Source organism: Rhincodon typus, chromosome 20 (assembly GCF_021869965.1).
Source record: "Rhincodon typus isolate 14 chromosome 20, sRhiTyp1.1, whole genome shotgun sequence".
NCBI classification, from domain to species: Eukaryota; Metazoa; Chordata; class Chondrichthyes; order Orectolobiformes; family Rhincodontidae; genus Rhincodon; species Rhincodon typus.
Genome location: NC_063351.1, coordinates 30,846,799 through 30,859,482, shown reverse-complemented (window position 1 = coordinate 30,859,482; position 12,684 = coordinate 30,846,799). Strand labels below are relative to the sequence as shown.

The 12,684-nt window shown below is 39.6% G+C and overlaps 1 protein-coding gene across 2 annotated transcripts in view; it reads left to right on the top strand.

Annotated features, from left to right (window-relative positions):
• Nucleotides 1-12,276, top strand: part of LOC109936422 (G protein-coupled receptor kinase 5) — a 243,528-nt gene extending 231,252 nt beyond the window's left edge. For both annotated transcript variants that reach the window (XM_048608894.1, XM_048608895.1), the window contains one exon: nt 10,001-12,276. In XM_048608894.1, the coding sequence (XP_048464851.1) occupies nt 10,001-10,102 (102 nt within the window). In that variant the 3' untranslated portion in view covers nt 10,103-12,276. The remainder of the gene's footprint in view (nt 1-10,000) is intronic.
• Nucleotides 12,277-12,684: the final 408 nt, after the last annotated feature.

The window sequence follows — 12,684 nt, the reverse complement described above, 5'->3', positions numbered from 1 at the left end:
TGAGGGACGGGGCACATCCATTTCTAACTCCGGCTTGATCCTCAAGTGGCAAGTTGAGAATCTACTTTGGTGTTTTTGAAGAATAACATTGTAATCCCCTCAAAGCATTTTTGAGAAAGCCTCACCAGCACAGTGCAGGGATTAAACAATTCCTGTGTGACATGACTGCCATTCATTTGTTTGAATCTATCTATAATCACATGGTCAATGAGAAATTAGAGGCTTCATTTTCATTGCTGCTAAAGCTGAAGTCATCCCAGTGGTTGCTGGCAGATTGAAGATTTTGGATAGGCTATGCAAAAGGCATTTAGGGATATCAAATGTTGAGAAGAGACAATTTGTGTGATGTCCAAAACTCAATATCCTAGTAAATCCTGCTATTAGTTTTGCACAAACCATACCATATTAATGATTCACTCCCTAAAGGCAAATCAATCATGACAGAAAATGTCGACTGACCCTGTTCAACTGAGAAGGTCACTCTTGATTCTCACACTTGACAGCGGCTGCTAATTTGACTAAAAATTGAAAATCAATTTTCCCTAACGCAGGCACTTTTTAACAAGGCATAATGGGCAAGGCACTGCAATTCTTGGTGAGCTAGCATCTTAAAATTTGCATGCATCTATACTTTCAATCACATTACAGACAGAGTTATCTGCAAATCAATGTGGAAGCAAATCACATCAGAGGTTATTCATTATTTGAACAATTGGGTGATCTGCACCTTAGTCTTGTGGTTTATAGTTCGGCACTTTAACAAAAAGGATCACAAAATCAGGGAATCCTTCATACTTGTACTGGCTCTTTGAAAGAACTTACCAATTTAGTCCCACAATTTAGTCTCCGCTTGTCCTCCATAATCCTCCATGTTATTCCTCCTCAAATATACATCCAAATGCCTTTTGAAATCACCTATAGAATCTGATTTCAGGTCATATGTTCCAGAGCTTATCCTCCCCATGAAAAGTCTCTCCTCCTTTCTGCTCTACTCCACTTTGATCTTATACTATGTCTATAATCTTATATGTATGATCAGTTTTGTATGTAATACAGATTAATGTAATATATAGTTAGTTACCCCATCCCTTTAATAATATGTAGGCCAATTTTCTAAACAAATCTGTCAAAATGTACTTTATTAAAGCCATTGGAAATGCATTTATGCAACTTGATTTGTATCCCCTTCATCAACCCTACCTGTTACTTGGAGGAACTGAGTCCTGTGAGGCACATTTGCCTTCACCAAATCCAAAGTGGTTATCTTTTATTAACTTATGCCCCTCCGAAGAGAGAATTAATTTTGTCCTCGACTACAGTCTCCAGTATGTTTCTCCTCATTGATGTGTGACTGATGGACCAATAATGATCTGGTTTCAGCTTCTCTTTCTTTGGAGTGGAAGTAGAATTTTTAAAAGCCTCTGGTCTTCTTGAACCACTCCTTAACACAAAGAAGATTGATGGATTATTATCAGAGTTTGTACTATTTCCACCTCCACTACTATTGCCTTCTTCAGCAATTAGTGTTGGACCTGGTGGATTATTAACTTTGAGTGATACAAACCTATTTACCCACTTCTAATTATTTTCATCCTATTTAATACCTACACACCTTGTTTCTTTTCTGCAGTGCTAGATAGAATTACTTTTCTGCAATGAGAAACCATCTCTCCCCACCAGTTGGAGAGCCCTCCTAGTTTCTCTCGTTGAGATCTTGTGCTATGTAGGTGCAGTCAGACACTTACAGATTTTCTGATGAAGGGTCGAGGCCCAAAACATCAGCCTTCCTGCTCCTATGATGCTGCTTGGCCTGCTGTGTTCATCCAGCTCTACACCTTTTTATTTCTGAAAAGTAAAGCTTGTTTAATCAAGGTAACCAATAAGCTAGGTTAGAAATGAAAAGCTTCTGTTAACAACATGCCAGTCTAAAACTTCAGTAACTTTTAATGCAACTGTGCAAAGAACAAGGGGTTATGTATATTTCAGCTCCCATCTGTAGATGATGACAGTCAAGGATGAAATTACACATCTGTGGTAATCTGTGATTATGCAACTATCATTATTCTAGAGTATTACAAGACAAGAACCTTTCAACCCATTTGAACTCATGCATTCAGGAATAACTGCCCACCCATCACTTGGGAACTAATATTATTCAAGGGAATTAAATAAGTGTTTGCCTCCACTATTTTGGTGTTTTATCTGGATAGTGATCACTTTTTATATGAAGACAAACTTCAATCCGAAATTTGTCTTGCACTGGTTGGCAATAGTGCTGCCTTCCACTCATGTCAAACACTCAATCTGAATTAGTCTTCTAGATTTACCTATTCTGAGTGAATGATACAACATAGAGGGAACCCATGGAGCGCATCAGACCTGTGCACATATTCTGCTTATTAAACCAAAGTTTCTCCACAAATCCCTGACCCCATGGACGAACTTCTACAGACACATATCAACACGTTCGACTCCGTTGTTTATCAGTAATGATCCACTGATGTAGAAAGATTGAATATGTGGATGCACATTTGTACCAAAGAATGAAATGAAGGGAAAAAAGAATTGAAAGTAAACTGTTAATATTTCACACAAGGGCTTGTGAAGATTTGAGCTCATTCCTGTCCTCCCCACCGCATTTTCCCCATCACATTTGTGGATTGAAATGTTTAAAACTAAAATCAGCAGTATAGTACAGAAGGAGGCCATTCAGCCCATTATTTATGCACTGGCTGAATAAACTATCCATCCATTCTAATTCCACTTTCCAGCATTGGGTCCGTAGCCCTACAGGTTACAGCATGTCAGGTGCAGATAAAGTTCCTTTTAAATGTGCTGAGAATTTCCACCTCAGTGCCTAACTGGGCAGCAAGTTCCAGAAACACACCATCCTGTCAATGAAAATGTTTTTTCTCATGAGCACTCTGATCCTTCTACCAATCATCTTATATTTGTGCTCCCTGGTAATTGGTCTCTCCACTCCATTCAAGTCCCTTGTTATCATATCCATCTCAATGGAATAGAAACATAGAAGATAGGAGCAGGAGGAGCCATTCATCACGATCATGGTTGATCATCCAATTCAATAGCCTAATCCTACTTTCTCCCCATAACCTTTGATCCCATTCGCCCCAGGTGCTATATCTACTCGCCTCTTGAATACATTCAATGTCTTGGCATCAACTATTTCCTGTGGTAATGAATTCCACAGGCTCACCACTCTTTGGGTGAAGAAATGTCTCCTCATCTCCATCCTAAATGGTCTACCCCAAATCCTCAGACTGTGACACACCTACCATCGGGAACATCCTCCCTGCATCTACCTTGTCAAGTCCTGTTAGAATTTTATTAGTCTCAATGAGACGCCCCTCATTCGTCTGAACTCTTAGCGAAAACAATCCCAACCTAATCAATCTCTCCTCATATGCCAGACCCGCCATCCCCGGAATCAGCCTGGTAAACCTTTGCTGCACTCCCTTTGAGAGCAAGAGCGTCCTTCCTCAGAAAAGGAGACCAAAACTGCACACAATATTCTAGGTGTGGCCTCACCAAGGCCCAGTATAACTTCAACAACACATCGCTGTTCTTGTACTCGAAACCTCTCGCAAAGAAGGCCAACATAACATTTGCCTTCTTTACTGCCTGCAGCACCTGGATGCTTACCTTCAGCGACTGGTGCACAAGGACACCCAGGTCCCGCTGCATACTCCTCTTTCCCAATTTACGGCCGGAGGCCATAGGCAATTTCAGGCAACTTGTAAAGGACCCATTAATTCCTACTTTTTGTTTCCTATCTGCCGACCAGTTTTCTATCCATCTCAATACACTTTCCCCAGTCCCATGCAGTTTAATCTTGCACATTCATCTCTTATGTGGGATTTTGTCAAACACTTTCTGAAAGTCCAATATACTACATCAACTGGCTCCCCCTTATCAACTCTACTAGTTGCATCTTCATGGAATTCTAACAGATTTGTCAAGCATGATTTCCCCTTCCTAAATCCATGCTGACTCTGTCTGATCCTGCCACTGCTTTCTACATGCTGTGCTGTAAAATTTTTGACGATGGATTTGAGAATTTTCCCCACTACTGATGTTGGGCTCACTGGTCTGTAATTCCCTGTTTTCTCTCTATCTCCCTTTTGAATATTGGAGTGACATTAGCCACCCTCCAATCTGTAGGGACTGTTCCAGAGTCTATAGAATCCTGGAAGATGACCACCAATGTATCCACTATCTCTAGAGCTATTTTGTTAAGTACTCTGGGATGTAGATTATCAGGCCCTGGGGATTAATCAGCCTTCAATTGCAACAATTTTCCCAGTATCATTTCTCTACTAATATTAAACTCCCTCAGTTCTTCCATCTCATTAAATCTTGCATCCTCCAACAATTCTGGTATCTGATTTTTGTCCTCTTTAGTGAAGACAGAACCAAAGTACGTATTCAGTTCCTCAGCCATTTCTTTGTCCCTATCACTCTTCAGCTTCCTCTATTCTAATGAAAACAACCCTAGTCGATCCAATCTTGTCTCATAACTACAATTTTCAAACCCTGTCATAATCATGTAAATCTCCTCTCTACTCTTTCTCGATGTTCTTGTAATGTGGTGACCAGAATATGCATACATATCTCCAGTTGGGGTCTAACCAATCATTATACAGTTCCAGCAGTACATCCATATTTTTTAATTCATTCCATGTGGCTTTTTGCTACCTTATTTACCTTTCCTGCCATCTTCAGGGAAGTGTGGATATGAACTTTAAGGTGTTTCACTTTCTTTATTCCTGTCAGTGACCCCAAATTTATTGTGTAATCCCTTGCCTTGTTTGCCCTCCCCAAATGTATATATATATTTTAATTCATTGTTGGGATGTGGGCTTCACTGGAGAAGGTGGTGGTGAGCTCCAGTTGAACTGCTGCAGTCCATTTGGTGTAGGTACAGCCACAATGCCATTAGGGAGGGGAGATGCAAGATTCAGAATTCCATTAGCCACTCCAACCAAACCGTTGATATCATCCTTTAGACATACTCTTCAGCGTCAACCCTCTGGCCACTTTATGTGTCATCTGCAAATTTCCCAATCATGCCTCCCACATTTAAGTCTAACTCATGAATATATACGACAGACAGTAAGGGGCCCAACATTGAGCCCGTTAGATAAGGTTAGGTAAGATAATCAGAGATTTGGAGCGAAGACAAGCAAGTGGGTCAAGGGTACTAATGAATATACAGCCATACACATTAGGAGCAGAAATAGAACACTCAAGACTGCTCTGCCATTCAATAAGATGAGGGCAGATCTGATTACTCCACATCTTGCCTACCCCTATAACCTTTCAACCCCTTGCTTTCGAAGAATCCACCTTAAAAATATTCAAAGACTCTGCTTCCCCCACCACCGTTCGAGAGCAGAATTCCAAGGACTAACAAACCTCTGAGAGAATAAATTTTCTCCTTTATCTCTACCCTAATGGGTGACCCCTTATTTTTAAACAATAACCCTCAGTGCTAGACTCTGCCACAAGAATAAACATCGTCTCCACATTCACTCTATGAAGAACTTTCAGGATCTTATTTTTCAATCAAGTTACCTCTTACTCTTCTGAACTCCAGTGGATGCAAGTCTATCCTTTATTGACTGAATTGAAATGGATGAATGAGTTTGAGAGGCTGAATCGCCCACCATGTTTCTACAGTATGACTATTTTTGCATGACTTTTGCCTGAGAGACAGTTTCATTTTTGCTTTTATATTTTTGTCAGCTTCTCTTTATAAGCAAATAAATTTTCTTGAATTTGGAAATGCTCAGTGTGCACATTTGCAATTATATTTCTACTTTATTCAAATGCACACATTGCGAATGTTCCTGTAAGCAAATCCTGACTGTTTTTTTAAAGTTTACGTTTATAAATTTGCATGAGACAAAGAAATTTAATCTAAAACAAGTACAATGACGTATTTGCCTGCGATAAACACCAGGCCATAAGCAAATGTTGTATACAGATCAGGATGGAATGTGCATATCTTATCTTTGTAGAGTTAGATTCCAGCTTCAAAATGATGTTGCAATCTCAACAGTTGGCTCTTTGCTTCTTGTTCAGAACAGAGCCTGAAAGTTTGATGCAGTGAAACAGTGCACCATTCAGTAATTGAAGATAAGTTCAACATGGGCTTGTTTTCAGTTCATACAATTGATTTTTGAGTTTACTCTCATACACTTTCACATTGCTTCTTAATATGAATTGCCCAGTCAATTTTTACTTTTCACATTGTACATAAGTAATATCATTTTATATTTTTATAGTACAGCCTCACACATGGTGCTTAGCAATGTATATTGGGGCTTACAAAATAATAAGTTCCTACACAAAGTTACAGGAAAATTTATAAACCATTCGTGTACAAAAAAACATACCAAGTTGTTTCACAGTACATAAAGAAAATAGACACTGAGCTAAAGAAGGAGAGATTATTCTGGCCAGAAAGGTACTTTCTAAAGGGAACTTGACATGGGAGGTGAAGATCAGCTGTCAAATATGGGGAAAGAATTGATGCAGTAGTCAAGAGGCTTGTGCCAGAGGAATGGAGACAATGGGTGGAATAACACCAAGCCCTGATTGACATGGGTTCCAGCAAGAAATCTGTGGGAATTGTAGGAGAAGTTGAGTGAGGTCTATCTCGACATAGAGCCGCTTGCTGTGTTTTCCAACTGAACTCCAGGTGTCAAGATGAAACTCTCAAAAGGTAACGGTGAGATGCAATTTAATGGGGATTATTGCTCGTCCTCAGCCTCATTAACTGCAAATCTCACCTCATTAACATGCAGCTTTTTCTGTTGGACCATCCACCATGAAAATTCCCAGTGGGTACCTGGCAACTCCAATTGGCCCCATGCTCCTTTGAACTGGCACCTTGGACATCCGGCACCAACATTTCAGGTCACACTTCAGGACAGAGGCCATGCACTTCCAATGTTCAACCTGAGTCAGTTTCTTTGTGCCATCATGGTGCATCTTTAATCCAGTTATACTACACTATTGCACTGAAATGCCACACACTGGAACATACTAGCAACTATATTTGGAATGTGCCTGCAAGGACACTATGTTGCAGGCCAGGCACCCAGGTCACACACTGGACCAGGCTACATCTCAGAGCTGTTGTTTGCCCTTATAGGGCAACACTAACTTTGCACCTACCTGTGTGCACACAGCAATCCTGTCTTCCAGTTTTTTGTGTCTTACCCCCTCATCCAGAGCTGCCAGGATCAGAGTACTACTCTTTAACCTTACTGTTTTGTGCAGACACGCAGCCAGGAAACCAATCGTGATTGAAAGCGGTCCTCAGGTAAGAGGGGGGAGACAATATTCATGACTTAGAGACTGCAGGCTGAGAATGAGAGAAAGGGAGGGATTGACTAAGGTGAAGGTGAGTGCAACAGCTTTTAGTCCTGGTACAGCAGCTCAGAGGGGATGCACGATTACTGGTATGGCAGTTTGGAGCAAGGGAAGATATTGCAGGCATGCAGGATGTGAGCTTCAGTGGGAGGGGTGTGCAGCTGCAGAGGGACAGTGAGCTTGAGGAAACAGAGAATATGTAGCACTTACACTGATGCAGTGCAACAAGGTCATTGACCTTCTTAAGGTTCTGCCAGCTGATCCTTTGGGCCATGGGACTGACATGGGTGATGACCTTGGACAAGGTTGCCAGGGAGTGGTGTCATGGCTTCCTCTGGTAATCCTCAGAAAGAGGGGTCCTCTCCTCTGCACCACCCCCATCCACCAGGATATTCAGATCCCCGATGGTGAATCACAATGCGTCTTGCCCTTCTCCAACATCTAGGAAAACTGTCCATCACTGAGCAGGTTAAATTCCGAATGCCAGCACTTGTCCGACAGCACAGTGGCCTTTTCAATATGGCACTGCTGCAAGGGAAGCCAGTCTTTCAGCAGACTTCGCTGAGTGGGTGAGGGTGAGTTGTTTTGGGAATGGCGTGTGTTAAAATGTGGCCAGAATTGAGCATGAGGGACACCAGGGGGCAGGATAGATAGCTAATGAGGCAAGTTTGGTGTGATATGCTAAGAATAAATCCCTCCAAAAAACTCATCGCAACTTGGGCTATGCCAATTAAGAGGCTCCACCCACTACATCAAAGCCCTGTCCACCTGAAATGTCGTATCATTTAAAACTTGCTGTGATTATAATGGCCTGACTTTACACAGTGAGAGGTTCCAACGCTGCCCTGTGTAAGAACCGCTGGCGAACCAGCCCCCACTTGACCACCTCATCCCACAGCTATGTAACAGCCATTCAGGCTATTGATTGGCTCAATCAGGGCCCTCGCAGCAACTGTGCTCAGTGAGGGAAATGGGAGGGCAGGGCTGGATTTGAGGGAAAATGCAGGGGTCGGAAGACCTGTGAATTGGGGTTTTTTGCGGACTGGGGTTGCAGTCCTGTAGTGGGAGGTATCCTTTCCTGTCCATCAGCCCAAGTCTTGAAAGAATCCATGCCGGATGCTTGACATGTCTCTGTTCTATCCGGGAATAATGAGAGAAGGCCCTTAAGCAGCCAATCCAAGCTAGTGTGTGGAAAATGATTCCTTTATCAGACTTCATGATTATTATATCACATCTCAGACCTGTAACACTCTGATTTTTTGTAAGGTGAATTCACACTACAACTCTTTGCTGCTGCTACTCGTGTTTAGTTATTTGTAAGGGCAGCAATATGAAAGTATCCCAGTTTCACCAGTATTGAGGAACAAGATCTATAACAATCAGACAGTTCAGTGGATAAAAAGCCCACATCGTGCTGTATGACATGTTAGGATGTGATGTTGATTTAAATATGACTTGTTGTCTGTGATGTTCCTGTATGCTGACCTCCTGGTTTTGAATGATGTGCACAGAGGGGAATTGGACAAAGGGTTGGCATTTCTACACAGGAAAAGGTGAAAAATAAAAACCATCCATACCCTATGGAGATTGATTGCCTTTTTTATTGTACTTTTGTGCACAGGATATTGGCATTGCTGGCTAGGCCAGCATTTATCGCATATCCCTAAAGGTCCCTACAAGGGGCTCCCATTTTTGCTCATTCTAGCAGAATAAGGTCAGAATGAAGAAAAAAGTGAGCTGCATGATTCTGTTTAAATTCAGTGTTTTGCTGGTGATGAAAGTTCATGGGAAATCTCATCATTGTGTTGAGTGGCACAAACATGAGAGAAAGTAGCTTTCCATTTTGAAAAGCAGGATTTTGGTATCTGAGTTGACTTTTAGATACCTTCCAGATGGCCTGATCAAAACCTTCCCTCCTTAGATGAATAGTGAACAAGTGCCAACCCCACTGCTCATCTCCCAACTATGGAGCAAGACTGAGGAAAATCTAGAATAAAGGAAGAGACCTTTTCAAACAGCAATTGCAGACATACTGAGAAGTGACCTATAAAGATACACATCTTGGAGCATTTTGAGTTACAAATTTATCATCTGGCAATACCATTACATCAAAAATATATTAGATAAAATCTGTTTTAAAAATGTTATTAAACTTGGAGCAGTTACACTTGCCATTGTTTCAAAATAGAGTTAAAGTAAATGCTTAGATGGCTGCAATGAGAGAGTAACTTGAACCAGACATCCCTTCTTGGAGGTAACCATATTTGTCCTTTGCTGAACCATGAAATGCTTTTAATAATGGACCAAAATGTTACTTATTGCCTCAGCTTCGTAAGCAATTCATAAAGTTAACAAGTGTACATGTGAAAAGGAAAACTGATTTAAAGAAATGGTACTGAAATGGAAAAAGACGATCATGCCACAAGTTTAATTTGCCATAATGAGAAAGGTTATGTTTTCCACTTAAGGTTTTCAAACATTGCCATGTTTCACCAGGGCAGCAACTTACAGTTGAATTATTCAGATGGTTCATTCAAACAGAATTTCATCTGTCTTTGTTGCATTCAAGCAAGGTCATATACTGCAATCTCTTTTTCAGAATCATCATAATCATTCAAACAGCACTACAAATGTGAAGGCCCATTCCAATCATCACATGAATTGCCATCCAGCTAATTCAAACTCTGGAGGAAATAGCTAGTCCTCAGCTCATCGTTCGTGTGGTGATTCTTTGTATTCTTCAGCTTTTCCCATTTTCTGGAACTATTTAGCGGAAAAGCACCAGTTCCTGGTAGGGTATTCATTCCACACGACAGAGCCGCTCCATTTTTGTTGGTCTAGCTGCCTCACTTCCTCTCAGGTCTGTCTTGCAGGTTGGGATCATGACATTTGAAACAAGATGGTGTCTCCTTAGAATATTGCAATAGCAAATCAATGAAAATGGCTACTTGCACGTATTTAAATATAGCATTATACCAGAACTGTATTTTGTCTTTATTAAAAAAAAGGAGGTTTTGTAAATTTCTCTATAACTGTCTCAGTTTACATTTTGTACATTTGTATTTAAAAGTAAGTCAGAATCAGGATGTATATTTTCTGCCCAGCAGCTGTAAAGCCATGTGCTGATTCCACCAATGAACATCTTATGTATTTTTATGAATTGTGATTTAAGACTTCCTCAGCATTTAACAATGAAAGAGAACTTTTTAAATCTGCAATAGAACAGTTTTTCATATTCTTTTGCCATATCTGCAGTTATTTTATATTTTTGTAGTTTGTCTTACCCTGAAATTTTATTAAATGTTGCTTTCATTTGTATTGCTTTTTATTTCATTTTTATTTAACAAGTACATCTTTCCTATGATTTCTCTGCAAGGGACTTTTTAATCAGAGTGAATGTATTTTACAATTTTTAAGGAGCTTTTCATAGCATGTAAAATATTCAACAGGGTTTTCAAAGTGAAAATGCAAATTTGATGGGGAAAAGAACCTACTTATGACATAACTAAAAGTGAATTTGGTTGAACCCTTATACCACCTAAACATGTCATTTACCTTGGGCTAGTTGGAATAACATCTTATTTACTTGTTAAGTGTTGTGATCTGTATGAAACTAGTCTCATGGAATTTTAGATAATAGTAGGGAAATGTGGCAATTTGGGCACTGGAGAATTCGAATAATGAGACGTGCTGTTGAATTGGATTGTTAACTGGAAAGGAATCTTAATTTGGTGTGGCTTTTCAGTCCTGGCCCAGCTACTGGGAGGGGCAGTGATCAACCAGAAGTAAGGATTATCCCTTTGAGGGGAGTTGAAATGGACAGCCATTCTCAGTGATTCTTGTACATCTATTGATAGATGTATTGACAGAGCTATGGATTCACATTTACTTTGGATGATGATCTAAAAGCTGATTATTTAGAAAGAAAATAACGTGCAAAGGTGTTTCAGACACTTGCAGCCACCAGCACCTCCCCTGTCCCCTCAATCTCTCTGGCTCACTTCCACTGCCCTATCTATGTATGTTGTGGATAGAAGAATATATGGACCAAAATTAATTGATATTCATCAGTGTTATCAATAGACAAGTCTGTAAGCTCCACTGGACTTAAGGATGTGTTTCAGACTTACCAATACCCATGCCTCTTTGGTTTTACATAATGTACGTTTTGTGTCCTTAATCCCTCCTAGGGGTTTTGCAGTTAAACATTTTAGTGCATACCCTCTACCAAAATTGATGATTATTTGCACTCATAGAAAAGGCTGCACAGCAGTAGGAGGATGTGTTGACAAATGATGCTACCTTTTAGAGAAAAATATACAAATGGTGAATTATAGAGTAAAATTAAAGCTGAAACTAATAATTCGAAAGTTTTTTTCACTCCTCAATTCTGGGCACATTTATTTTCATAATCTTTATGTATAGTTCAAATATCGTCTGGTCATTTATAAAGGTGAAGATTGTACAGTCAGGTGTGGTGTAAGGGTTAACTCTACCAATGTGACCGTCTACTAACGTCCACAAACATTAGATGAATAAACATTTACCTTGATGATATTATTTTGTATACAGTCAATTCCTGTTAACTGAATAAGTATTGATTGTAATTGTATTCAATTTTTTTAAGTTTACGGTAGATCTTAGTAAGAATCTTCAGCAGGTCATATCCCATGTGTAATGTCATCATAATGGGAGATGTTCTGAAATCAAACCAGTTTTCCATTCTGTTTAATTTTCTGTAATTTATGGAATGAACAGTAATGTTTCACTACAATTAATTGAGTTGTATTGTTGGGTAACAGATATTATAATATTCACTTAACAGGAATTTACAACTTTCATTAATAAAATAAAAATAGAAGTTAGAAAATTCTTTTTCTGCTTTTTTGCCATCATTCTGAAATGTTTACTTGACAGATATTTACTTAACTTGAATTGAGTGCTTTCTAATAAACATCAGCTAAAGCTGAGTTCTCTTCTGTTTTGAACTTACTGTTGTTAACATAAAATCCATTTTTAAGTTCTTTAAATACAGCATTTATTATGCCTTAGGGTTATCAATGAATTCCACTCGTTGTTACCATCCAAAGATACCTTGAGATGCTGGTCTTCAGGTTTGCTTGTAAAATCCTGATGATTATGATAGTGTCATGTAGTGATGAGGGTAGACAGTTTTTTGGCTTGCTGATTGGCAAAATACTGGACAGCTCTTAGAAGATGAGTAAGATTTAAAGTTATTGATAGGAGTAGTAAACGAATAGGAAAAAATAAACACGCAATGTA